We start from the raw sequence: 27,984 nt of genomic DNA, 5'->3' as shown, positions 1-27,984 counted from the left end.
CCGTCCACCACCAGCATTCTTTCATTGATAAAAGCAGGAAATACAGACAAAGCAAATCCACCACAATGTCAGTAATGAGGTACTCGGGGTGTAGTGGTTTGCACGCTCACCTCACAGCCGGAGGCTCCTGGTGGGACCTTTGCATGTTCTCCTCATTCATGTGTGGCTTTTCTCCGGTTTCCCCCCACAGTCCAAAAACCTGCTGTAGCCCTGCAAGGATAGGCTCCAGCAACCCTGTGACCCTGAAAGGCACTGAGTGGAATCTGAAGATGGATGGATGAGTTCATAGGAAGCCACGAGACAATGAAAGGAGACAGACGTCCAAACGCCGCAGAAGAACCAGAGTCTGAGCTCCAAGTGTTTCAGAGATTTTTTTAATGTTCAGAAACTTGTTCACGACTCCATAAACGTACTTCAGTAATAAATAAACGGATGTTCCTGCAGAGAGAAATGTCTGAAACCTCGCTGAGGACGGGGACGTCCTCTAGACCGTCCTTCAGTCCAGTCTAGCTGCCAGATTCAGTCCTGCAGACCCCCAAAAGCCCGTCACTGACTGCAGCTGAACGCTAACCAGGTTCCGGTGTTTTCTGAAATGTTCCAGAGACGAACACGCCAAGTCACAACATCAAAGCATCGCTTTCAAACCGAGAACCACCGTGAGGACAGATAACATCTGCAGCTCCCAGGTCTACGGCAGAGTCCGCAGATCGGCTGACCTCACCAAACCCAGGGTCCTGAACCTGGCTTTGGGTTCGAGTCCGATCCAGGTTGCCCTGTGCTTGGTACTGGAGCATGTGGGGAACTGCCTTGCCCAAGGACACAGTGCGCTGGGATTTGAACCCTGGGGTTTTATTCTTCCCGACAGACTGGGGCGTTGGGTGGATGGTGGGTGTGGTCACACGGAATTGAACGCGCGCTCTTGTGGTTTTCAGTTCTGGAATCGGTTCTTGGCTCCACTGCCCCCCCACTTCCCCCTCCTTCACAGAGACAGCGGCGGCCCGTTTCCCGCTCCTCACAGCAGGTTGACCTTTGCCACCACCTGCTTGCAGCCCGTCTTGGAAAACTCGTGCCCCCCGACGGCGGGGAAGTACTCGATCTCCCCAGCAAGCCGCTCGATGTTGGCGCGGTCCGGGTAAAACCCCTCGCGGGTGACCTCTTCCAGGAAGCACGCCATCACGTGACTTTTCTCCAGAAGGCCCAGAGGTACGAGGTCAGCCTCCGCCCACAGGGGGTGGAGCTTGGCCAGAGTGTTGCGTAAAACGGGGGTGAGCTCCTCGGCGAGGTCGGCCCCGGAGAGGCTGGAGGAGTTGTGCAGCACGTGCTTGGTGACGTGCGCCTGGCCCAGGTTGCTCAGGAACAGGTAGATGGCGTTCATGTACTCGTTGGCCTGGCGGGACGTCACCAGCGTCCACAGGGCGTCCAGGATCTCCCCGTGCATGTGCTCGGCCTCGTCGAAGATGAAGAGCGGGATCTTCTCCTCCTCCTCCGCGCGGTCCACCATGTCCGAGATGCGAGTGGACAGGTTGCGGGCGCAGTGGGGGGCGTCGGCCTCCTGGGGGCAGTGGTGGAGGACGTAGTACTGCAGCACCAGCGCGTCCCCGATCACCGAGCGGAAGTGCCCCGCCAGCAGGCGGCCCAGGTGGCTCTTGCCCACGCCGGTGGGTCCGTTCACCGAGACCACCAGCGGCTTGTTGTGGACGTAGGTGGACAGGTAGTCCTGCAGGTGGGACAGCAAGCCCCCCACTGCCCCCTGCTGTCCGTACACCTCCCTCCGCAGAGTCTTCTCCAGCCCCTCCAGGTCGTACCGGAGGACGTGGTCGTCCAGGTTCTCGATGGCGTTGTAGACCTGAGGAGAAGAACAGTTTCAGACCTGTCAGCTTTGATCCGTTCCGCTGTTCTCTTCTACAGAAAAACCTGGTTTTTGGGTTCTTGGGTTCTCCGGGTTTCATTCATCTTCTGCATTTCCCAAAGTTCAGCCGTAAACGGCAAAGCATCCTGGATTTTTCCCGTCTATCTCGTTACCACGAAAAACAAGTTCTGTCCTTATTAGGAAGGACCGATCCCTTCATGCTTCATTCTGTAACCATGGAGACAGCCTGACCCCCCCCCCCAATCCGATCACTGTTGAAACTGAGAACCACAGGGTCACTGAGCTGCAGCCGTCTGCGCAGCTGCAGCCGGGCCAACCTTCTCATTGAATGATGACAATTGATTTGAAAAGTTGTTAATGACCGACATTAAAAAGGCCCATATCATGCAAAATTACACTGTTTTTTTTATTTTTAAGTTTATTATAATGTTTGTTCCTCACAAAAACAACCACAAAACGGTATTTTGATTAATTCATCTTGGAGTATTCCTCTAAAAACCTGCTTTCTGAGCACCAGGCCCTCCCAATCCACAAAAAACTAATGACAGCCCCTTCCAGGAAGAGTCTTTACTCCCAGCTCCGCCCCCAGGCTAACAAACACGCCCACTTTCTCTGTGGAGCTAGCGGTGATCGGCTAAACGCTTTCCTTCTATCTGAACAATATGAACGTCCATCTTTGCAAAAGTTTGTTGTCTGTTTTCGTGGGAGAAGCAGACACGCTGCAGAGGCCGGCTCTAGGATGACGTCATAAAAATCCTCACATTGACATGTCATCCCTCCCCCCGGAGACGGGGTCAAAGCTGCACCGATAAATCAAAAATGGACTAAAAAACAACCTTTAGGGAGCGTTTCTGCTGCTGTACGACGTTGGTTACGGCCTACAGAAAACCCCCAATGAAGGGCCTTAACAGAAGCATGAACAGGTGGGTCTCTGGGAGTTGTAGTTTCAGGTGAGGACATGTTTTCTGTGGTGCTCGGGACGAAAACTCCTGCAGTTCTGAACCAGACCGACGCTCCTCTGCTGCTTCACTGAAGCTGTGATGCCTTCAGGGACCTGCACGCCATTAGAACCCCTGCCGGCGGCTGAAGCAGCAGAACAGGTTCCTGCAGACCCTCCTGAGCAGCAGCAAAGGGGAGGACGCCGCGGTGGACACGCCCCCACATCACCTCAGCGTCCATCGCGGTACAGCAGAAGATCCTGTTCTACATGAACTTCAAGGCTTTTGGATCTCATTTGTGGATCATCAACCCTCTGACTCTGCCCCCCACGCTGGGCAGAAGGGCATCCCTCTCCCCCCTAGAGGTCTCCAAGGGGGAGATCTGTGCCAGCAGCTTCCTCACCCTAAACCCAGAGGAGGAGAGACCGGCTGCTGTGGAGGAGCGGCTCTCCACGTGGACCCACCTGCAGGAAGACGATGCCGAAGAGCAGGTACAGGCAGTAGGTGGCGCGGCTGCGCTCCCCCTTCGGCACGGTTCTGCGCGTCCCTCCGTTGGGGAATAGAACCCTCCTCCTCCTCTTCTTCTTCTTCCTCTGAGGATTGGAGTGTGGGGGGAAGGCGGCGTGGGCGTTTGGCGTGGTGCCATCGAAGGTGAAGATTTTGGGGCTGCCGCGCTCTGGCGCCCCGAACAGCGGCGCGGCCGGCGGGGCCAGACACAGCTCCTGGCGGCGCTTCTTCAGGATCTGGTACTTCTGCTTTATGCGCATGACGGCGCGCAGAGACGCCGAGAAGGTCGCCGCCGAGAAGCTTGGCGCCGAGCTCTGCTCCTGGCCCCGCCCCTCTTCACTCTCCACCTCCTCGTCCAGCTCCCCCTCCAAGTCTCCATCCGTCTGGGAGCTGCAGGTGCTGCCGCTGCGCTCGCTCATCTGCAGAGGAAGAGGAGGAGGAGTTCTGTGAGAGAATGATCACATTTCTCCCTGAAATGCAGAATAAAAGCTCATTTTTTTCTCTAAGAAAGATTTGATGAAATCCCTCGTTTTCAACCAAACACAGCAGATGTAAAAAGGCGACCTAAAGACGTGTTTGTGGGTCTCAGAGCTGTAAAAGCAGCTTTAGATCTGCAGTGATGAGAGGGTTGGTGGTTTTTACACATGAAGGAGCTGAAGGGAAGTCAGGATTACGACATCCCAGAACGACGCAGCTCTGGTGGGGGCAGAAACCTGCTGTTGTCTACAATCCGGTCTTGAAATCAACACCGACGGAGGAAAGAAGACACTTCAGGGAGAACCACAGACAGAAAAACCATCAGGACTTCTACAAACTAAACTCATTCATCCACGGTGAGCTGGACCACAGACTCGTTCACCTTTTGACCTCTATGGGAGCAAAAGAGTTTCAAGCAGAACAACAACTTAAAATAAGGCTCTGACTCTGATTTAAAGGTCAGACAGAGGTTGAAATGCTCTTAAAATTAATTTTACATTTTGTTTTCTACGATTTTTGGTGGAGTTTCATGCTTGTCTCCATTTTGGCTACGAGAAAAAGTTCCTTCAGTTTGAGGACTTCTCTAATCCGTTTAACAAAAAACTCTCCATCTTTGTCCAACAAGCTTTTTTAAAAACCCCAAAACGGTGTTATTTGAATTACTGACGACTCAGAAAGAACTTTAACTTCTGGATTGAAGCTCATGTAGAAACAAAGTGCAGCTGGATGCAGTTCACCAACCCGCCACTAGGGGTTTGTCATCCTCCCTCAATATTTCAAACAGACCAACTTCAAAACAGAAAAAAACGTAAACAAACTTTGATTTAGGCATCAGACAAAAAAGGTTTTCCCGACCAACTAAGGAAAAACTAAAAGACCTTACAGTATTTTTTTATTTACTTACTTTTAGTCATGAAGAACTTGATGGAGTCTCCTGCTTGTCTCTATTTTGAGGACTTTTTCAAATCGAATTTTAGTTAATTTAACCAAACCTTAGCAAAAACATTTCCACGTTTGTCAGACAAACTACCTTAGAAACCCCTGAACCGTTAAAAAAACAAACAAACAACTCATGAAGAACTTTAACTTCTGGATTGAAGCTCATGTAGAAACAAACTTAACTATAGCTGGATGCAGTTCACCAACCCGCCACTGGGAGTTAGTTAGTCCTGCTTTCCTCACAGCAAAGATAACAGTTCTGAAATCTATCACATCTGTTCCAGGGAAGAATTTTCACGAAACGCCATTTTTACTTATTATTAACACCCAGATGGGGGCGTGGCCTATTGGCTGTCAAATGCCTGGCTTAAAAAAATGCTTCCTGGGTGTGAATCCAGCCATTCCCAGCTTTGTGTCATTGTTCGTAAAGGTCAGGGATTGGTGACGCCATCCGTGTTTTTGGAGAGCGATGACGAAGGAGCTTCATAAAGATCAACGTGTCATGTGACCTCACCTCCCTCCCTGTCATTGGACGGCTTTGAAGCGTGGGAACCACAAAGGAAAACATTTCCTCTAACTACAGCGTACGAGCTGCCTGGAATTCAGCAGATGAGAGGAGGGCAAAATCAGAAAAGGTGAAAACAAACACAAAAAGTGACGGCGCACTGTGGCAATGTCAGGAATCACACACAAGAATCGCCAGCAGTTGTGCCGCTCATTAACATGAAGTGAGTAGAAGGAGCTGCATTCTGGTTTGGACGGAAAAGCAGCTTCTTTGGGGCCGGTTGCTCAGCCACATGTTGCTCAACCCCCCCTCGGCAGACAGCAGGTCCGTTTACACAAGAGGAACCCTTCAGGAGGGTTGGGGCGTCGACAGCTGAGGGTCAGTTTGCACAAAAGCAGATTGCGGCCTGATTGACGTGCATCAGATAAGGATCCCTCGGTATGCAAATGAGGCTCAGAGAGAGCGGGAAGTGCAAATGCAGGGGCCTTTATGGTCCTGGGGGGTCACGAGGAACACAGGAACCGCTCTGTTGCAGCTTTTGCATGTATTCTAATGCTGAAACTTTCAGAGCCACCTCCTCTGTTTGCAAGCAGACGCCCAAATTCTGCAGAACCTGAAAGGACGGTTCCGCCCAGAACATCGGCGGAAATCGGCTTTGGCATCAGAGCAGCGACACTTCTAGAAACGTTGTGAAACTCCGACAGGTTGGACTTCAGCGGAAAATGTGTGAAAAGCAGAGCAAAAAGCCGCAGAGCTCAGTCTGTTTGCACATGCAGAGATCTGAAAGACCCGGCTGCATACCGGGCATTTCACAGCTTCCTGAACATGTGAATGACATTCTGCGCCTTCTATTTCTAGGCTTTCTCAGTCTTTTAATACAGTTTCAGCTGCAAAAACATGTGAAACAGACAGATGAGCTCCTGGAAGGTCTGTCAGGTTCCAGCCTTCTTGCACAGACCAAACAAAGGAATCCTCTGGTCCAGGTAGAGGAGATCAAAATCAGCTTCTTACCTTCAGTTCGGCTCAGATCTCCTGAAGAAGTCTGCTGTTGGTGGAGTCCATAGTTTTCCCAGACGCTCAGCAGAGGAAGCCCGTCGTTCTGCCTCCAAACCCCGGTCTCTGCCGTCCTCTGACTCCTCCTCGTTCTTCCTCTTTTAGTCTTTCTTCTCTCAGGTTTCGGCTGATCTGACAAATGACGCGGCGCCACGTTCCCTCCCTTCCAGACGACCCCTTCTGACAGAAACACGCAGTTTCATTTCTCTTTCCTGACAAAGAAACGAAAAGTGTTTTTGTGTTTGTGTGACCTCATCCGTTCATGCCTGAAATATTTGCTTTTGAAGGTTTTCAGCCGCAGCAGCTGCTGGATCCCTTCAGCTCCACAGGAAATGACAGCGGAAAAGATCAAAGTGAAGGAAAAGGTGCTGAAAGTATTTTCGGAAGTTCGCCGTCAGATGAGAATATTGACAACAATCTTTGAGGAAATCCAGAAACGGAGTTCTGATCAAAGTGACGGTCATGACTGACTGCACAAAACTACATACCAAATCTACAATGACATGGATGAAGTGGATTCACTGCTAAACGGGATCAAAGCTGGTTTTAATGATCAGGCAAATACATGATCCTTCCTGCCCCCCCCCCCCTTGACCTCAGCCTAACCTGCCTCACTGCTACAAATACCTAACTCTCCCCCTCAGGCTCCCTGGTGCTGCACAGAAAAAACCTAAAAGAAAACTAGTTTTTTGTTTGTTTTTTAAATGGCAGCTTTTCTGTTGGTTTTATCTCCATAGCAACCATTTTATGTTTTGGTCGTCTGGGGTGGGCGAACCGGTCGGTGTCATTTTTAAACGAATGTGCAAAAGTAAATTTTTGGATTTCCTTGGTAACGGAGGTTTTTGGTTAACCACGCCCACATTCCTAATGTAGCCATACTGTCGCTGTGGAGTTTGGAGGTGATGGACAGAAATCCCCAGAATGAGTTTGATTTGGTAGCTGGAACTTAAGGTCAATTAAAAAAAAAATAATCATTCCAAATTATTCCCGAGGTCAAAGGTCAACCAGACATCGGTTGCGGTGGTTGACTCAACCCTGCAGTGTGTGAGAGAAATTTAATGAAGCTCGCTCACCAAGCCATAAGTCCTTTGGCCATCCCATAATAGTGTCAGAACTTCCTTTGGATCCCCCGACACACCGGATTCTGATTTTAAAACGTTTTTGAGACATTTAGACATTCATTCTTTGATGGCTTCTCCTGCTGGGATGTCATCATCGTGTGTGTGTGTGTGTGTGTGTGTGTGTGTGTGTGTGTGTGTGTGTGTGTGTGTTGTTTACGGAGTCCAAACTCCATTTCCACAGGGCACTAGGTGTGTGTACATTTTGAGTGTGAGGCGGGGGTGAAATGTTTGCTCAAAGGCTCAGGAAGAAGGAAGAATTGTGAAAATAATCTGGTCCTTCCGTCCGGGACGGCGGCGGCGGGACAGAAGATAACCTCAGGTACGTTTTGTAAACATTGAAAGTTCCTCATTTCAGAAACTCGTATCCCGTTTCCATTCAGCATCTGTTCGGACTGCGCTCCATGTGCGCCCATTAGGCTCCGCCCCCTCCACTCTGTATCTCATTGTTAACGTTGCTGACTGTTTAGTTTAACCCAGATTTGGTTTGTGGAGCAGAAGTTTGGTTAGAAAAACTGCTTTGTTCTGTATTTGGGTTTCTTGTTCATGGTATTGTTACTAATAACAATGTGTTTTTTCCCACAAATAAAATAGAAAATACAATGAAAGCATCACAATTTATCCAAATATCGTTTTCATCAATGATTGAGGCAGATATGAGTTCTTATTAAAGTGTCACATGGGATCATCAGTGGAAAATGTTTTACAGTGTAAATCCTAAAGAACTTTATTGTTGTTGTATAGAATGTGGCGACCAGCATGAATATGACGTCACTGGTCCATGATTCATTACATTCATAGCCACGTTTCTGAATGAGTTCCTTCATGTTTCAGCAGCAGAACCACAGTAAAGCAATGAAAGAACCACGTGTGGTTCAGGAGCCTCAGGACAACGGCGAGTGACGGTGGTTAAGCAGCAGAACCAGAACCAAAGAGGATTCTGCCACCAGTCTCTGTCAAACCAAAGACTTTTCCAGAAAACATGAGCCACAAAGATCAGAAATCTGCCTCCGTTCTCTGCGTTCTCGTCTTCTGCTCACAGCTGAAGCCAACCAGCATGTGGTTTAGTGCAGAAGCAGAGGCGGCCGTCTCCACGACGACGGCGTGAACGCTGACGTCTTCAAACGTCTGAACCCGACCGCAGATCCTTGACTTCAACCATCAGAGGCCGTTTCTGTTCCGCTGTAGTCTGCGGTTGATTTAGTCAAACGATAGAAAAAGTCATTTTCATCAGAGGGTTGGTGTAAATTCAGAGGAAGTCTCTGCTTCTGTACACAGTTTACTCCTGTGGGGTAAACAGTTAGTCCCATGGCAGAAGCAGAGGGTTAGTCATGAGACATCGACGCCCCCTGCCTTCCTCGTCCGTCACAGGTTCCAATCTGCTCTTTGATGTGCCGCTGAGGCCCCCGCCTCAGAGCCTCACATGCATTCATCTCCATCACTTCGTCCTCCGTTCAGAGCTGCAGAGGCGAACCTCGTGAGCTAAACGTCATCCAGAACAGATCTGCAGATCGATGTTTATCGAGGCCACAAACATCCTGTTTAACCGACACAAACCGGTTGTGCGGCACAAAACAGAAACAAGCAAACGCTTCCTAATTTCTTTATATTCTTTATAAATTATATTTATACCGTTTGCTCCGTTCAGAGCTGCTGCACGTTTCTCCGGACGCCAGATTCAAAAAGGGACCGAAGCTCTTCACGAAAACCCAGAGGGGCCGTGCAAGCAGGCCGCCGGAGGCAGCATGGGGGGTTTAGCGCACACACGGGCACACAGAGGCTGACCGCTCTGCTACTGCGCCACAAAGGTACTGCAGAAGCTCCGCCTACACAGACTACATCAGGAGTTTCCAAACTTTTGAAATGATTTGTTTTTGGTTGAAACTTTCACAAAACTGCAGGAAACTCAAACGTAATGAAAATAACTGTAAAAGACGCCCTAAAAATGAGAAAATGGGATTCAAACTAATTTTTCCTCTGAGGAAAATATTTCTAAACCTGACCGTCTCCCAACCACTGCAGCATACGGTACGAACTCCTTCTGGTATCCACTGGACTGACTGGACTGAGTGACTCCTCCCCCTGGCGTTGCAAACAGGAAGTGGCTCCAACAGCTGTTACTCCGTCATTTTATGGGTCAGAACCGTTCTGGATCTGATACCTTTGTTTAAACATCTTTTTTTCCCCGCATTATTTTTTCTGTTGTTGAAGTTATAAACTGACCAATCAGATGCCTCAATAAAAGTGGGTGGAGCCTGCTGGCCCCCACATTCAAAACATTTGACAGATTTCATGGCCTTTTAAGAAGCTCACTCCTGATTGGCCAGAGCGGTTGCCTTAGAAACAGGGACACAGACCGAGTCGAACCAATCACAGCTTACTCCAACATGGCGGAACGGACTTCATTGGGTTGGAGCTGGAAGTAAAGCATCTTCTGTGGGTGACATCACACCCATAGAAGATGATGCCAAATGTAAAGGGGCGGGGCTCTGGGAACAGTCTTTAGTGGGTTAAAGTTAGAGTTCTGTTTGTGACAGAAGCTGCTTCCGTTTATTAAACATGATGTAAAGTTATAAGCAGTCCTGTTTTGGAGGATTTACATTTGAACTTTTATTTTAAAGCAAATTTGAAGCAGTTCTTTATTAATGACACTTTTTTTTTTAGGAAAACAGCTACAAATGTATTTTTGTTTTTCCTAAAAACCCAGAATCCACCAGAAACGCAAGAAGAACCACATTCTTAGGAGGTTCTAAGTTTCTGGAACTATTTCAGTGGTAACGTTTTGGTAGAGGGTTTACCACCTTCACCTCACAGACGGAGCGGCCTCCTCTTCCTCCTCCTCCTCCTCCTGCTGACCTTCACCTACAGACTCCGCAGCACAGAAACTTCCCGAAAGCTTCCCTGGCTCCTGTCCCTGGACTTTCCCTTTCTCTAACAAACTCCACTGTGGAGACAAAACAAACACCAGGAAATGAGATCTTTCCTCCTCAAACTTCCTGAAAACGTTCCAGCGATGGATTTGAAAGGAAAGTTGGTCTGAAAAGTTTTAATAAAACACCGAAGACGACCGTCTTTCAAAGGAAACTTTCATCCTGTACAAAAGAAAACGTTTAACTTTGAACCAAACGTGGATAAATGTCCAACAGGATGGTGTCAATAAATAACTTTTATTTACATTCCCTGCTGTCTTGAAGATCAAATCACTGCTGGAAGACGCCGCCATGTCCGGTAAAGAGGCTCCGTTGCATCTTGAACGTTTTGTGACAATAATGCAGACGTCTTTCTGCATTATTGACGTGCAATCGGACGTCCACACTAACAGACGGCCACAGTGTCCCGCACGTCCACGCAGGACGGAGCTCCCTCCACGCTACTTCCTCTTCCGGCCCCGGCCTCTGCGGCCCCGGCCGGAGGAGGGGCCTGCGGCGGCCGAGTCCGCGGGGCCGGCGGGGATGTCGATCTGTCCGTCCTGGATCTCGCTGCGAGCCTCGGACGACAGCTGCTCGATCTTCTGCTGCGTCTCCAGATAGAACATGACGTCTCTGAGCTGCTCCTGCAGCTCCGCGATGACGGCGTCTTTACGTTCCCCTGAAAACAGAGCGAAGTCAACGCCGTTCTGCAGAAAACACACAAACTCCCACATTTACCGACAACACAGAGGAAACGGGACTGAATGTTTCTGTGGACCAACAACCTGGAAATGGAAGTTTAATGATTCACATTTTTACAGAAAATTATTTAAAGCTCTGACATTTTAACGTGGGAACGTCTCGACCAATCAACAGAACTAAAGAGAGAACTGTCTAAAAAAAATCTAAACAAATGTAATGGATGCATCTGTGATTAGCATCAATAACAAAAGTGAAAATGGAATCATTTATTCAGAAATAGTTCAGATTTTTTGTTCCTCCAAAGAAGAAGAAACACAGACGTTCTTCAACTCTGGACATCCCAGCAAGAAAGAAATGTCTTCTGGGCTTTAAGCGTAAATTACTTGTTTTTGGTTCATTCAGCACATTTATATTTTGTTTTTATTATATATAATAAAATAAAATAAACAAACTCACTTTCATCACACAGGGAAGCCATACTAAATATTTCACTAGCACTTTGTGTTACAAAGTATGAAAAGTGCTTTTTAAATAAAGATTACACAGAGAAGCCACACCCACTCTGTCCTCACAAGAAAAGGCCACACCCATTCTGTCCTCACAAGCAAAAGGAAAATGTGATCGTTTACAAATAATAAAAAGCAGCTAATTGTTTTTTATTTAACTTTTTATTGTACTGTGTTCTTTTTAGCTCTGTGGTGGTTTCCATCTTGGTAAGATACGAGGAATGTGGGGTCCAGATGACCCCACATTCCTTGCTGGGAGAGCTTCTCGCTTTGACAAAATCTTCTGCTAAGTGACTAAATTCACACCAGCGACATTCAACCCAGGGATCTGACCTGGTTCCAGTTCCTTCCCTTTTGAAAGCAGCTTCAAACAGGAAGTCTAAAATGTGGTGCTCGTGTAAATCCTTAAATCCAGTTTGAAAACGTTCAATTTGTGATGAAGTAGAAATAAACTAAACGTCTTAAAAACTGAATAAAAGTTAGGAACCAGGTTTAAGGAGGGATTTTCTAATGACTGTAGCTGCTGAGGAGAGTTTATGGTGAATAAGATTCATGCAGATTGATCTTTCATGAGGAATTTACCATGACTCAGCACTGGGGGGGGCTTTACGTTCCACTTTTCTTTGGTTGACCTGAATGTGACGGTTTAGACCGTCCTCAGATGAGATTTACCTCACGTCTGAACACAAGTTTCCTTTCTAGCAACTTCATAAAAACTCATTTTTAGGATAATTGAACCAATAATCGACTGTTTCATTTCCTGATTCTGTTCAGTGATGAATTTGGGACACTGTCTGACTTTTATGGCACCAAAAAGCGGTGTGAGAAGAAACCAGGAAAATATGTTTTCTAGTTCTTTTTCCTACAGACTGAAAGTGTTGATAAAGGCTGTGAAAAGCGGTCTAGTGGGTTAACGGGTGACGTGGTTCCTTCCGGTGCCACAGAACCACATCCAAAGCTGTCACGGTTCAGCAGGAAATGCTTTTCAGCACAAAAGGAGAAGAAGCAGATGCAGCTAGCGAACCGCAGCTCACAGTTTACCAGAAAACATATTCTCACCACAAAAAGCCCCAAATGAGAGTAAAAAGAGAGAAATGAGGATTTCAGATTCTCCTATCTTGTAAAACGATATTTGGCAAACATTTTCATTCATTTATAATCTCTGGATGTGTTATAATATCATCTTAAAGTTTGTTTTTCATTTTCCTGATGATGGACGACATATATTAAGACATTTTATCTCAAAATTGTATTTCTGCGTATTTGTCTTACTTGAATATTTGTGAAACAGGACAAAAATCGTATTTGTGACATAGAAAATACGCTGGGCGGAGCCACAAGCTCCCTTGCTCCGCCCCATTCTAACGCCTCCTCCGTCAGACAAACTGATCCGTGAACGTCTTTGTTTTCCTCGTCTCGTAAACGGCGAGCTTTCAGTTATAGGTGACAGGAAATGGGCGTGGACTTGCTCCGTGGCAACAGTCCCAACTCAAGAAGTGAATTTCTACTGAACTTCTGCAGAAACTATGTTCTTGAAAAACGACAGGACTTTTTCTTCTAACTTTTCCTGTCCAACAGCTAAGCAAACGGATGCGAGCTGAAAGCCTTTTGTGTTGGACAGATTTTACTTTTATAAAGGGGTTATTAAACGACAGGATGTTTGATTTATGCTAAAAACGGCATCATCATAGTTAAAGAGACGACTGGGAACGTTTTGGGAGTAGATCTAAAATGAACGGAGCGGGACTTCAAGTCTCAAAATCGCATAAAAAGCGTTAATAAAAGAATATTTCAGTCAAAATCGTAAACAGATCAAGTTCTGAAACAAAAACTCGTTTCAAAGATCTAAACCAGAAAACTCAAGTTTGAGGTCTTGTTTTTTGCTTTTGTAAAACAAAAGAAAGTTCCAGCTTTTTTCTAGATTTGGTTTGTGCAGCTGACCCAAAAAAAGAAAAACCAACTCAGTTTGCACCAAATTCTTTTTCACATCTGCTTGAAATGTTTCTGTTTGTCTACAGATGAAACTCAAAGGAGATTCTGTTGCATTGATTGCACTTATTTGGGGAAAAGCAGCTCAAACCGGCCTGGTTAAGAATAAACAAGTCAACTGAACTCCTCTCACATTCAGCTTCACTTTCACCCCCCCCACACACCCGAAAACCGCCTGTGGCATCAAAAAAGGTTTCTGGAGAAGCCGTCTGACGGGAAAGTGAGGCGGTTTCTGCAGAAATCCCTCCAGCTGTCTGGACTCCACAGGAAGACTCTCCAAACCTGAAGGTGTCAGAACGGATTCTGCAGACTTCATCCAATTTGTTTATGGTTTGCAAATTCCACCGTGAAAAGAGGAAGTTCTCCTGCAAACAGGAAGTACAGCAGCAGCACGCCGCCGTCGGGCCCACAGCAACAACAACAGTCCCTTCTGCAGAGCGGACGTTTGCATGTTCCAACCTTCTTCCCGCTCCTGTCCCTGAGTTCTGCCCCCACCAGAGGAAAATGAAGAAAAACCTGCAGCATGAAGTCAAACAGGTTTGTGGTTTTGGCAGAATTACAGCAGATCAGACATCTGCAGAGCATGCCTCTTTAGTTATTAATAGTTATTACGCAGAATGACAGAAGTGGAGCGCCTCCGGATTTAGGCGATCTTTGGACACGGGAGAAGTGTGTTTGAATAAACCCCATCGTTATAATATGGTCTGGGTAAATACTTGTCTCTGATTGGCTGCAAGGTCTCCATTAAAAGTCATAACAGACTGACTGTAGATGAGAACCGGAGTGAGTGAGCGCGACGTCATTCATGGCTTCCTCCAACCAAATTAAGTCAATTCAGTCGCCATTTTCTCGTAATACGAACTCCGCCATGTTGGAACCAGACCAAATCAGTAAGCAGTGATGTCAGCAGATGATCAGAAATTAACAGATGATGCGTTGCTTCCACGATTATTGACACCTGGTCGAGGATTTTCGCCCACGTTTTTAAGGCTAACCTTTGTTACATTCATGCACCTGCCTTTAACCCTTATGCTATCTTAGATGACCCCCCCCCCCTTCCATTGAGGTGTTCTCCCTACCATTTCAAAGGTGGATAAAGGTGGAAAGATTTCATGTAATCCATGGACACCAGTGAAGATCACAAATCATTGAAGAAAAAAGGTTCAGAGCACTGTCTAGTGGGTCTAGATGACCCCACTCCCAACGTTAAAGTGCCTAGGGTTACGGGTTCTGACCAGATGAAAGACAGAGGGAGGATGAAGGAGAAAAGGAACGTGGAAACTTCCAGAAGAACCAGAACCGTGTGAGAAACATGTGAGGCCCTGATCTGCCAAGAAAACAACTTTTACTGCTGCAAACTCCCCCACAGGATGAACTCTGTCTGCTTTGGCAGAAGAGCTGTTGACTCCAACAGAACTCCTCTGAGGCCCAAACGGTTCGGATCAAAGGCTGCGGTTCCTTTCAGCTTCAGAACCGAGGCTCCTAAAACGCTTCACGACACCCAGAGGACACAGTGAAGAATCTGATGAAAATAAAGAATTGAACCCGATCTCACATGTTCTGTAAATGAGAGAATACAACCCCACCCTTCAATGGGAAATTAATGGGAGGGGGTGTGTGTGTGTGTGTGTGTGTGGGGGGGGGGGTTATAAATCACCACGTGAGAGAGACAGAAAATAATCTAATTTCTTCAATCATATCAACCTAAAACTACAACAGTCACAGTTTGTTTTGGTTGTATTTTTAACCACAAAAACTGTTACTAAAATTAGGTTTCGTGGTTAAAAAAATACGTAAAGATTCATGAAGCATTTCTGAATTTCCTATTTCGACATTATAAATATCATTATTTAGTACATATGCCTTCATTTCTATAGTTCCTGTAAATATTCTATGCATCAACAACACTTTCAGCCTTAGTCACATGACCCGACCCATTCGGGTCATGTTTTTTTTAAAACGGGTCTCGGTTCTGATGGGTTACGGTCACCAACGGCGTGTCTATAAGTTCCCTTAGGGCTTGAACGGCCACCTCAAGGGCCAACGTGAAAATGGAACGTACCATTGTCGTGTGTGTGGTATTGTGAAGCAGAACACTGGAAGTTACACACGCTTACGGCGTGTCCCGTACAGGCATGACCGTTTCCCACCGCAGATCGCCCGCATCCACCCTTAGGGGCAGGGTGAAACTAACACTTTGGTTTAAAATTCTGCCTGATTGTTACCACGGCAACAGAGGCAGGTTTAGGTCCAAAAGCAGGCTAGAAAAATTAGCGCCTAACAACAAATTAAATAATAAATAGTAATAAATAATTCTGCGGTGTGTGGTAGAGTGTCCATCCTGAGAGTGATGGTTCAAATCCACAGAGACACCCGGAGGGTTAAACCACTAAATGGTTTCTGGGGGTGTTCTGTAGTGACAGCTCACTGCTCCCTGAGGGGAGGGGTCCGATACAGAGGCTGATGGAGGTTTGACAGAAGCAGAGGAAGACGGCGCCGCTTCTGTAAGCCGCAGACGCACACATGGTGTGTTATGCACAAGCAACAAAACCCGACAAAGTTCTTTAACCCGAAGAAATAAAAATCTGTTTTTATGAGCCCAAGATCTGAAAAAAACAAACGTCTGGAGGTCTACAGACCATCACAAAAGCTGCTATTTGACACCAAACTGGGACAGTTAGAAACATGAAACGGCTTCATTGTGCTGTTCTGATGCAGAAAGAAAAAATGAAGATAAAGTCCGGATAAAAAAAAAAATTGACGACATTAAATCATAAACAAAGAAGAAAAAAAACCCCCAAAAAATCCTTTTTGATCCTTAAGAAAAAATAAGTCACAGAAAAAGGTTTGCAGGTCGAATTGTTCTGTGGAAATAAAATAAATAAATACAAATAAAATGTATCTTTGATATGTTCAAATATAGAACTTCCTCTTTTTTTACCTGAAATCGTTGATACTTATGGATTCATCAAACAATCTGCACTTAAAATAAAAACCGCATTATGAAAATTGTGCAAAATAATAAAAAAGTTTACGTTTAATGGATTTGATCTGTCATTTAAAGTATGTATAAGTATAAATATGTCTATTTATGAATAAGGGTAATTATAATGGCATCGTTTACATGTTTATGTGAATATTTGTGTATATATTTCTTTATTTTCCAGTTAATTTACTAATCTTCCCTGGTTTGATGCATCCATCTATAGATTTTTTTGTTCTTTTGTCTTCTTCAGTTTAGTTCTGACATTCTAGCGCTGACGAATAGGAAACGTCACCCGGGCTCGTGTTGTGTCCGGGGCAGGAAGTGACATCACTCACCGCTCTCCTTGGCTTTGCGCTCCTCCTCGGCCAGCTGGGCCTGCAGCTGCGCCTGGTTGGCTCTCAGGCAGCGGTTCATCTCCTGCTCCTCCTTCAGCTCCTGGCTCAGCTTCAGCACCCGGCCGCTCAGCTGAGTGGACCTGGAGGTTCAAACGCCACAGCCGTGAGCGGGTTTCCACAAAACAGCGTCTGTAGGATGAAGCTGCTTTTCAGCTGGTGTTCCCGACTTCATCCGTCTGTTTGGGAGTGAAACCTGCAGGGAATTCTGGGAATCCCTTCAGTTTTGCAGCCGTTCATTTCCTATTTGCACAGATGTTTAATATTCTGCTTCAACGTTTGACCCCAAGCGTCTAAAAAGTCCCGGAGGTGAAACCTACTTCTTCTCCAAACTCTGCCTCTCCTTGGATATTTCTCCCAGTCTCTGCTCCAGGTTGTCGCAGCGCTCCAGCGTCTCCTTGAACTTGGCCTTCATGTTGTTGATCTGCGCTCACAAAGAGAGAGGATGAGCCCGGCCACACGGCGCACGCTTCCACCCCGCCGACCTCCGTACCTCCTCTGCTGTCTCCTTCTCCAGGTGAACGATCTTGTTCTCCCAGTAGATCCTCTGGGACTCCAGCTGGCTGGTCAGCAGGTAGGAGAACTGCAGGCGGCGACGGACCGTTACAAGCTTTTAGGCGACTCGGCGGGGACGAGAGAGCAGAAAGTGCAAACCTCCAGCTGGAGCCCATCGACCTTCTCCTCCTGGCAGGTGTCTCCTTCACATTCAAACTGCACCATCTTCCCGTCGGTCTTGCTCGCCACGAGCCGGTGGACGTAGTTATCTGTTGACAATTTCAGCAGAAATCCTGTTAAAGTCCTTCTGGTTCCCACAAAACGCAGTTTTCAGGTTTTCTGTTAGGTTGTCAAACGTGGAGAGGAGTTAGTTGATTTATAGAGAAAAGAACAACTTCCTGTTGATGGCGCATAGGAGCGACGGCGAACTAAACTGCTGCTTCAGTTTGGTTTGTTCTGAACTACAGAGATGCAGAAATGCTGACCGGAGGACGGATAGGCTCCGCCCCATTCTGAGAGATGTCACTTTTTAAGGCTTTTTCAAGCAGACGCCTCCTTCACTGACCGTCACAAAGATTTGCTGCTATGAAAAAAAGACTTCAGCTTAAAAAACTGAAATCAAACAGACTTGGATAAACGCATCATCCATTCATTTTCCTGTGACGTCACGTTTTTAAAGTCAGAATTCCTGATTTCACTGTTGAAAGTTCAGCATTTGTTCAGTTATGTAAAACCGGATTTTCCTAATGACGTGAATTTCCTAAAAAGTTGTGATTCAGGATTGTGGAGATGATCCCCGGATCTCACAGACCAAAAAGCCAAAATCTCAATCGCCTAAAAGGGAAAAACACAACTGCAGACATGATAGATTTATATTCTAGGGCAGGGGTCGGGAACCTATGGCTCGCGAGCCATATATGGCTCTTTTGATGGTCACATGTGGCTCGCAGACAAATCTTTAATTATAGTTTTTTTTCTTTCTTTAGACCAGTCCTTCTCGGGCGCGATGCGATGCCAGAGGCGCGCAGTAGTAGCAGTGCTTAGAGAGAGAAATCTGCGCCAGCACTATCAGTTTACTATTATCTATTATTTCACAGAGTTTGTAACAGCCTGAAACCTGTGAATTGCCGTGCCTAAAACTGCGCGCTCCCGTCTCTGAGAAAGAGCGCGCAGATGCGGGGACGGGATGTTAGAGGGGGGGGCACGGCCAGTAAGGTGAATCGCGCAGGGATTATAAAAACGTAAAACCCGCTGCCCGTCACTCACTGCAGCGTGTGAGTGTGTGTCTGGCTTCCCGTCTGCATGTGATCAGTCTGTCTCACATCTAAAGAACATTCAGACCTACGATGACGTTTAAAGTCTCAACGCCTGCATGAAGCAGAAACTCACCACGTATCAACCAGACTAGACCATCAGCAGAACTACCACGAGAAATACTCATCATTTATTAGCAACAGCATAACGATGTTATTAAAAAGAATTCACAGACTTATTGTACTTTAAAAGTGTTGAAATTAAATCAAATGCACACATTCACTTGTATATTTAGTTTCAAACAAATTGTCGCGGACTGAGTTGGATGGCTGTTGGGCCGCGTTAAAAGTTCTGGAGTTCATTGAATGCGTCAAGCAGAGATCTGATTGGCCCTCAGTTCTGTCGCTCAGCCCGTTGTTAGGGGGTTTGGACCAATGGGGTTCAGCCATGGGCCGAATAAGGGAAATGGGAGTGATGGAGCGCGAGCAGGTGAATATAAAGTTGGGAGAAGCGCTCTTGTCTCAGCGGGAGAGATTCAGGAGCTGCTGAATTAATTGTACGGCGTTCGTTGTGGTCTGCAGTAACCAGAAAAAAGAACCTTAAAAGAGGTTAAGTCTCCGTGCCTCAGTGTGGGAAAGGGACGCTACATTATTGTATGGCTCTTTCGAAATTACAATTAAAAATATGTGGCATTTATGGCTCTCTTGGCCAAAAAGGTTCCCGACCCCTGATCTAGAAGTAACTTTTCTGTCACCAAACAAGCCTGTCAGTCAGTGAGTTTAAATCAGGAGCAAAAACGTTGCTTCAAACATTAAAATGTGATAAGATTTTGGTTTCATTGAGTTAAACTAAAGAAACTTTCTTCCACTTGGTCTGACGTGGTGTCAGCAGACGTTTTATTTTGAAAATGTGCGCCATGTTCTGCTCTTCGCATAGAAAACCGTTTATCCTGTTTAGTTAGTGTCTTTATGGCCCAAAGAGTCAAGGACCATATTTATTATTACTATTATTATTATTGTTGTTGTTATTTTGGGCTGCAGCAGTTCCAGATCCACTCCAATGAAAATGGTGTTTTGGGTGTTTTTATCGCGTTCTTGTAGCATCTTTCTCATAATGGAGGACTTCCACATAGAATTTAAGATAAAAACAGTGTTCCTGAGTTTTGTTTTATGCAAATCCTGTTGGGTCAGCAGCAAAGGAGAACGGGATGATCCACATGGGCGGGCTAAAGTCTCGTTTCTCTGCTCCCATTCTAAATCCAGACAAATGGAGTCACCAACGTCTTCATTTTCCCCGTCTGAGCTGCCGTCCGGCTCTGAACCGGGCGCCTGCACGGCTCCGATATTGCTCGCCGCTACGCTAATGTTAGGTTGGGGTGAGGTGCTTGTTGCTAGAGGGAGAAAATGTAAACAAAGGCATGCTGGGAAATTTGCTAGGCTAACGTAGGAGCCAATAGTCCCGCCCACAACCCAAAAGCAAGTCCTGCTGCTCTGCACAAAGTATGTCATAATAAATCATTATAATCATTTAAAGACCACTGGGAATAGAAACACAGTGGAACTTTAAGGCCAGTCTTTGTTCATGCATTGTTTATTATTGCTCTGTTTTTCTGTGCACTTGTGTGAGAATGGCGCCCCGCCGCACACACACAAACTCAAAATCGCCTCAGGCTGCGGCTTGAACAGCTGCAGGCCCCGTAACGCCGCTCTCGGCTTTAATTTTATATTTTGTTTTTGTGTCCAAACAGAATTTTCTCTCCTCACAGGGAAGTCCGATCCTTTGGAAACAGAGCATTTTTAATTCTGTGAAGCGCTGCGATTTTTCTGGACTTTCGGTGAGCTTTCTAAGGGTTTTGGTCACCATCTTCCCTTGAGGTTGGTTCGGGGTCGGCGTACCTCCGGCATAGTCCCACACGCGGTGGTTGGTGAGCTGCATGGCGTACGTGTGCTGCGTTTCTTCAAAGTGCTTGTAGGCGTGCCGGCTCACGTAGCGACCGCAGCCGATGTGGCCGCAGATCAAACAGATCCACAGGTTCTGTGAAAGACGCAGAGGCGTATAAAAACCAAACCAAGAGTCGGCGAAGACGCTCCAAAGGTGCGGACGGTCACCTCCTGAACTCCGCACTCGAAGCACTTGTTCTCCTCCACCGGCTCTGGGGTCTGACAGTAGCGGCACACGGGACACCTGAAACACAGCAGAGCTTTGACCATCAGCAGGTGACCTGGAGCCGGGAGGAGCATCCAGAACGCCGAGCTTCCGGTCCGAGCTGGGAGGGAAAACCCCAACAGAGAAGAACGAGAAACCAGCACCACCCGGAGGATGACCAAACCCATGTTTTGGATCAATTCCTGCTAGTTTGAGAGTTTTCCGGTGGGACTTACGAGGCGTCTTCCCACCGCTGCAGGCACTGGCTGTGGAAGCTGTGGTTGCACAGAGTGGTGAGGACGCCGTTCACCGACTCATCCATCCTCTCCAGGCACACGGTGCACTTGGGCAGCTCGGTGAGCTCCATCACCGGCAGACTGGCCCCCTGGGGAGGGAAGTGTGAAGCAAAGCGTGAGGTTGGAGGTTTGAGTCCAGGCTGTCCGACAGGTGATCGTGAAAATGTTGAGTCGAACCACCGCAGACCCCCAGAGGACAGAAGAGGTACTGCAAGGGGTCAGAAGGGAAAATCTGCTTGAAGAACGACATGAATTTGACCAGATGAAAGATAAAAGGAGGTCTGTGGTTCTTCCATGATCTCCTTTAGCAGAGGAAACACCAGACCATCCAAGAGGATTATTTAATCCCACAATTCTTTGCAAAACGATAACTGTTTACGATTACAGCCAGGATAATTCAGAGTTCTCCAGATGAGCAGCGATTAGAGAAGCTTCGAGAGCAAAAAGGTCGGAGAAGAAGAAAAAACAAGTCTGAAATGTTTTCAGAATAAAAAAAAAAACCTCTGACACCGACTCTCAACGTCATGAAAACTATATTTCTTTGTTTTTTCTGATACTCCCTTTAGGAGGCACCACGGCAAATCTAACCCTCTCCTCTACATCCATGAACCTCCTCTTTGTCTTCCTCCTATTTCCCGGTAATTCCTTTCACAAACATCCCCACGTGTCCAAACATCTGCTTCCCAGGATGGATCTCCAGAACATCTGCCATGATCTGTTCCTCTGATGGATTGAGTGATCCATCCTCAGCATCTTCATCTCTGCTGCCTCCCGTAGACCAGCATCATGGCTGCTGTCACCACAGTCTTCTGTCCGTCCATCAGTCTGTCTTTATTCTTCAGAGAAACATCAACTAATCAGGAAAATACTCTGGAGCGAGAGCAAAACCCCGACCTGATCTCCAGAGGAAGGACGCAGACTGTAGGCCAGTAAATACAACAAAAGCTCCTTCAGCCTGAACACCTGCCACATCAGCCCTTCAAAATACAATGCACAGATTGATTCTGCTCGTTTTCTGTCAGGTTAGGCATTTATTGTGAGTGAAAAGCATTTTTGTGTTTCCCCATCAGACCAGGACGTTTTAGAAGTTCTTTATTTAACGCTGACATGCAACACAAGAATGACCGCTGGCGGGAAACAAGCGTGACCTCATTTTTAGTAGTTATTGTTAAGCATTTAAAGCTCTTTAAAGTGTTCAGACGCCTCACAGAAGCTTTAAGTCCTCGTCACCTTCAGGGTAAATGCAGAGAATGTAAAGAGTTCTCCTCAAATGGCTCAGAAACTCACTGGACCAGAGTTTTTACAAACACTTGTCGGATCTGGGCAGCGACGCTGGGGGCGCTGAACCCGAAACGGCAAAGTTTTAACGGTAAGAGGTCAGGGCGGCGTCTCCCAGAGGTGACTGGGGTCATCTGAGGAATCTGCGGAACCGGTTCATTTACCTCCTGAGACTTGATGACCTCGGCTCGCTCCACGTAAACCACCTGGCAGACGGCCTCCTCGATGGAGTTGAACTGCCGCCCGTTACAGGTGGTGTAGAAGCTGTCAGCGTCTGCCTAAAAACACACAACGCCAACAATGACGCCGGCACCAAAAGAACGCCACAGACACAACACGACCCGCCCAGACGCTCACCTGGGAGCAGAACTTGATCAGAACCATGTACTGGTTGGGCGTGGAGTCGCGGATGATCTTCATGTGCTCCATGACCTCGTTGAACGGCGCCATGAGCTGCATGAGGTCGTGGCTGGTCATGGTCGCCGGGACGGTCAGGATGCAAACCATGGCACTGCGGCGGACGTCTTCGGTCAGGGACGTCATTTTACTGCAGCGACACAGAAACGTGCGGACGACAGAGATGAAGAGGTTTGTTGTTACCGAAGCCCGTTTCAGATTTATGACGTCTGCAAGTAAACTGGCGGCAGTTTAGCTCAGGCGGTAGAGCAGTTGGCGGATCGATCCCCGCTCTCCCCAGCCAGCTGTCGTCCAGAAGTCGACTTGTCGGCTCTCATGTTTCCAGAAAAGTGAGATCAAATTGAACGCAGCGTGATTCTAATGTTGCTGAAAGGTGTTTAAAAAAAAAGGATCAAACTAAAGTAAAACTGCCTCTGGGCCTGTGGTTGGACCAGCCAGCTGCATGGCGAGTTTGTTTGCGAGTGTTTGGCTGCCAGAGGCCAGATGATGCTGCCGTTTCCCAGAACGGGGCGAATGTTGGCGTAATATGCAGACACAAGAGGTCAATTTGTTTCTCTTCAGACTCGCCTGAAACAATCTGAAGGAGCGTTTTGCTTTTGCGACTGTGCTGCTGACACGAGCAAAGAAGGTCAGCCTGACGTCAGGGGCGCCGGAAAAGGATCAGCTGATCAAACATCCCAGTCCTTACGGATCTTCTGCTCCAGAAAAGTCTGTTTTGGTTTTGGCTGCTTGTGGTACGTCTGTGTTGGCAGAGCAGGTCGTGGATGAGCCTAAAGGCCACGATTGCTTCAGCCTGAATGAGCCCGTTTTTAATAAAACTGGAAAACCTGGTTTCTGAAAGCAAACAGTGAACGAAGAAATCCTGTTTCTTTTCTGGAAGAGTTCTGCAGAACGATCGGATCAGATTCAGAACAGAATGTTTTCAAGCAGAAAGTTTGTGGATCTGGATCCCAAACCAGATCTGCTGAAGTCCAAAAGGCTTTAAATATAGTTTCAACTAGAAGGAGCTGATGTCCAGAAGAAAAGTCAGGGTTGATGCTGTGTTGCTGAAGAAAATAGAAACTTAAAGGGTCATAAATGGCATTAAAAAAAGAAAAATGATCAAAGTTGTCCATAAATAAAGTGAAAACAGCACAATAACAAAAAAGATCTGTTTGTGAAAAATGCCATCACTGAGATTCCACCGGCGATGTTGTGCACCGCAGCTCACATAACATGTCATGACGCCACCAACCAGGTACAGTGAACGGGACACATAATCCAGATAATCCTCAAGGATTTGAAGGAAAAAGATGAAAGAGCTGAACATTTGAATAGTTGAATGATTAAAATAGATGAAAAATTGGAGGAGGAGTTAATGGACAAAAAATGGAGGAAGATACTAGTAATAAAGACAGAAACAGGAAAACAATGGTTGAATACTTTATAGCATTCAACCAACAAATTACTTCAGATTCCTGACTTGGTTCTTGAGTCAAATCCTAAAACTAAACGGCGATGTCCCGTCTCCTCACTTGGTTTTGTAGAGGTGCATGATCCCGTGGACGATCTCCACCGAGGGGTTTCCGCTGAAGAAGGAGATCTGATCTGGGAGCTGCTTGGAGGGCGAGTCCGGAGCCGTTCCTTTGGCGGCGCTGTCCACAGGCGACGGTTCTGCTCCTCCCAGACTCTCCGGTTCCGTGTGGGCGTCCCGAGCCGAGCCGTCCGCCTCAACATCGCCTCCTTCAGCGAGAGGGGAGAGTGGCGCTCGTCAGGCATTTGAACACATTTGGAAGAAATGATGACGATAACGACGGAAACATGTCAGGAGTTTGAGGGAAACTTTTCTCCAACAACACTGATTTCTGCAGCATTTAAGGTCAATTTTAGCCTAGAATTTATTCCACCAGAACAGAACTTCCAGTTCCAGCTAGAAATGAGGTTTTTTTTATTTTTTTTTACACGAAAAGCAGAAAAATTCACCACCACCTTCAGCTAAATGAGGAAATAAGCAGGAAGACTTTACTGCAGCGGGTTCCCAACCAGGAAGTAAACATCTGCATGAGAAAAGCTGCTGTTCTTCGTATCACGTCGGGTGACGGAAGCGGCTGGAAATGGATCAGTACCAACAGAAACATACAACGCAGGACAAACGAGCTCTGGTGTCCCGTTTGATGACATTTTTTCCTTGACAGTTATTGAAGGTTTCAATAAAACACAGTTGCTTGTTTGAAATGTCTGCTAACGTGGAAATTATTTATGAGTAAATGTTTGAATGCATTTACACTGGGCTGCATGGTGGGGGGGTAGTGGTTAGCACTCTCCTCAGAGCTACTGGTTCAAATCCCGGCTGGGTTCTTTCTCTGTTTGCGTGTTCTCCGGTTTCCCCCCCACAGTGTAAAAACATGCTTCATATTCTCACTGGTTAATCTCATTAATCAAAATTGACACGCTGATATGAGTGTGTGGTCCTGCAACAGACTGGCGGTCTGTTCAGATTGAGCCCCACCTTCACCCAACAGTAGCCAGGATAGGCTCCAGCAACGCCATGACTCTTAAAGGGATTCAGCGGGTTCAGACGATGGACGAATGCTTAAAGCAGACATAGACAATTCCTCATTTTTGTTTTAGAAGTGTTACTGTGAAAGCTCATATGGTCACTTTTCCATTCATCCATCTTCTTCCGCTCATTCCGACTCCGAGGCGTTACCAGGACACACTGGAGATGTTTCTCCGACCTGGGTCTTTCTTCCCCAGGGCCTAAGCCTAGGGGGACAAGCCCGGAGCACCTCCCCAGGGAGGCGTCCAGGAGCCATGAAGACCAGATGCCTCAGCCACCTCAGCTGACTCCTCTGGATGTGGAGGAGAAGCGGTTCTACTCCGAGCCCTCTGCGGGTGACCGAGCTACTCCCCCCATCTCTAAGGGAGCCAGAGCTCATGACCATAGGTGAGCTCCTCCAAAGCCCAACGCGTGAGTGATGTTTGCTCCTGGTGAGACCAAGAGGTTGGAAGGAGGAGAAACAGCTGATGACTGTCATTTTGATTTTCTGTGGAAGCCGCACTTCTGCTGGGATCTCCTCCAGAAGGCGCTCTGCTCTGGACCGGGGGCTGAAGCGTCCTTACCTTGGGCGGCCTCGAAGGTCTCGATGACCATGTCCCCCATGGCTCTGCTGCCGATGTGCTGGTGCAGGACCGCGGCTCTCTCCAGCTCCGACTTCCCATTCAGGCTAAGTTTGGCTAAACCCAGAGCTTTCTCCTGCAGCTGCTCCTCGGACATACCTTCAACTGCACAACAACAACACCTCCTCCGTGAGCTCCAGACAAACAAACAAACAAACAAACGTTCTCCCGCAGTTATGTGGAGCCACAGAACGGCCTCTGTGTCGCCGGGGAGCCCGCCGTTAGCTAACCGGTTAGCTAACGGTTAACCGTTAATGGCTCCCTGGAAGTTCCAGCTCACCGGCGCAGTACTGGAAGCCCCGTGGAGGAGGAGACTGGTCAGCTATTTCCAGACGAACGACGACGAGCGACACACTCATGTGTTCCCGGAGAGGAGGCACTTTAACGGGAAAACACAAGGACAGCAGCGCCAGCTAACGTCAAGCTAACCTGCGCAGTTACAAAAACACCTAGGCGAACCTTTCTTACAATATTTTAGCGCATTTCATATCCCGCCCTCTTTCCTCTTAGCTGATATTTCAATACGTTAAATGCAGAATGTCATGTCAAAAGTTTGTGGCTAATCAAAGTTTCCCCATCAGCGTCAACACTGAAGAGATCGGTCTTCTTCTACGCTACGATCGCGTTAGTGTGACTCTACTGCCCCCGTCGGTGGGGAGTTCTCATTACAGGAGTTTGCTTCATTTACCTTCAATTGCCTTTTGGTACTGATTTACAATTATATATTTATAGGCCTTAATTTGAAACACTCTCTCTAAATATATATACATTTTAATTGCATCTTTTTTTGATTCAAAGGTAAAAAATTTTAACTCATGACGAAACCTTATGATTGATTAACCACGCAGTTTTTACTATACTGAGCAGAGTAATTCAAAATAAATGTATAAAAACATCATTGAGTTGTTGTTTTTTTTTTTTTTTTTTTGGGGGGGGGGTGATAAATACAGTAATCATAGTAACAAACATTAAAATAACAGTTATTTTCTTCATTTCATGCCTTTAATAAAGCTGTGAAAAAATAATAATTCTGTTGTCTACATAAATGCTGAGTCTCACTTTGAGAAGGTCTTGGTTCAAATCCTGTTTGGACCTTTCTGTGTTCTCCCCATGTGGGTGAAACCACTTCCTGGTTGTTTGGGTAAGTTACAGAGAATGTGTGACATCATTGGTCAGGGACAAGTCTGATGTCATGACATCATCGAGTCATATGATGACTGACATCATCATGACATCATTGAACTTTACAGACATGTTTGAACATGTCTGATGATTGACATCATCATATGATGATGTCATCATTGTTCCGGAACATTCCACAGCTTAGCTGCAAATACTCTGTTGTTTCTGTCCCAACTACCTTCTAGAAGGAACCTACAGAAGTAACTGCTTTGGTGATTTTTGTTCTCAGAATATTCAGAAATGTCTTTCTTCAGGCGTAAACCCCTCAACACTATTGGGGAAATGCAGAGCCATATTGAATATGTCAGAGGAAAAAATGAAGCTTTACTTCAAGAATTACAGAGAAGCAACATAAAGTTGCTGGAAAGCGGTGCAGTGGCTGAAATACATACGGCCCTAAAGATAGAAAAAACTGCTGTCTGTCAATTGAACAGAAAATTGGAGAAAAAGGTCACAACGCTCCAAAAGGAACTGAAAAACCAAATGACATTACGAGAGAAAAGTGACCTGAAAAAGGAGAAAATCCAACAAATAACAGAAAGGAATAAGAGTCTACAAATAAAAATTGAATTCCTTTGTGAGAAACTTGTGGACCAGAAAGCTTTGGAGAAGAATTACAACCTTTTGAAGAAGGAGGAAAAGTTGTTGATGGAGAAACAAATCATGTTGGAAAAAGAGCTTTCCAGACTTCAGTCTCTGTTTTCTCCACTAAACATAACGCTGGAAACAATCCAAGAAAAAGAAGAACTTCTCCAATATTTACAACAAAAAATCCAAACTCTCACCGAGGAAAAGAGGGAAATGCTGGAAATTGTTGACCAGAAGGAAGACATTGAAGATCAACTGTCTGCTGTAAAAGCTGCTTCA

General features: G+C 46.5%; 2 protein-coding genes across 3 annotated transcripts; both read right to left on the bottom strand.

Moving 5' to 3' along the window:
* Positions 1–352: 352 nt before the first annotated feature.
* tor4a (torsin family 4 member A) lies at positions 353–7,636 on the bottom strand. Its single transcript, XM_004074452.4, has 3 exons — positions 6,248–7,636; positions 3,273–3,734; positions 353–1,846 (listed from the first exon to the last, which is right to left on the bottom strand). Exons 2-3 carry the CDS (start codon positions 3,732–3,734, stop codon positions 1,013–1,015), a joined length of 1,296 nt encoding a protein of 431 aa, XP_004074500.1. The 5' UTR covers positions 6,248–7,636; the 3' UTR covers positions 353–1,012.
* Positions 7,637–10,438: 2,802 nt separating this feature from the next.
* brap (BRCA1 associated protein) lies at positions 10,439–26,670 on the bottom strand. Of its 2 annotated transcripts, none has more exons than XM_023960853.1 (13): positions 26,216–26,670; positions 25,879–26,040; positions 24,291–24,498; positions 22,717–22,906; positions 22,524–22,637; positions 21,022–21,170; positions 20,749–20,824; positions 20,536–20,674; positions 17,546–17,655; positions 17,385–17,474; positions 17,212–17,315; positions 16,835–17,023; positions 10,439–10,995 (listed from the first exon to the last, which is right to left on the bottom strand). In XM_023960853.1, exons 1-13 carry the CDS (start codon positions 26,292–26,294, stop codon positions 10,986–10,988), a joined length of 1,620 nt encoding a protein of 539 aa, XP_023816621.1. In that variant the 5' UTR covers positions 26,295–26,670; the 3' UTR covers positions 10,439–10,985. The 2 variants fall into 2 exon arrangements, with proteins under 2 accessions (XP_023816621.1, XP_023816620.1); XM_023960852.1 differs by having other exon boundaries at positions 16,835–16,974; positions 26,216–26,591.
* Positions 26,671–27,984: the final 1,314 nt, after the last annotated feature.

This window comes from Oryzias latipes, chromosome 12, assembly GCF_002234675.1.
Source record: "Oryzias latipes chromosome 12, ASM223467v1".
In the NCBI taxonomy this organism is placed as follows: Eukaryota; Metazoa; Chordata; class Actinopteri; order Beloniformes; family Adrianichthyidae; genus Oryzias; species Oryzias latipes.
The sequence above is the reverse complement of the archived record's forward strand: the minus strand, read 5'-3'. Positions and strand labels throughout refer to the sequence as shown.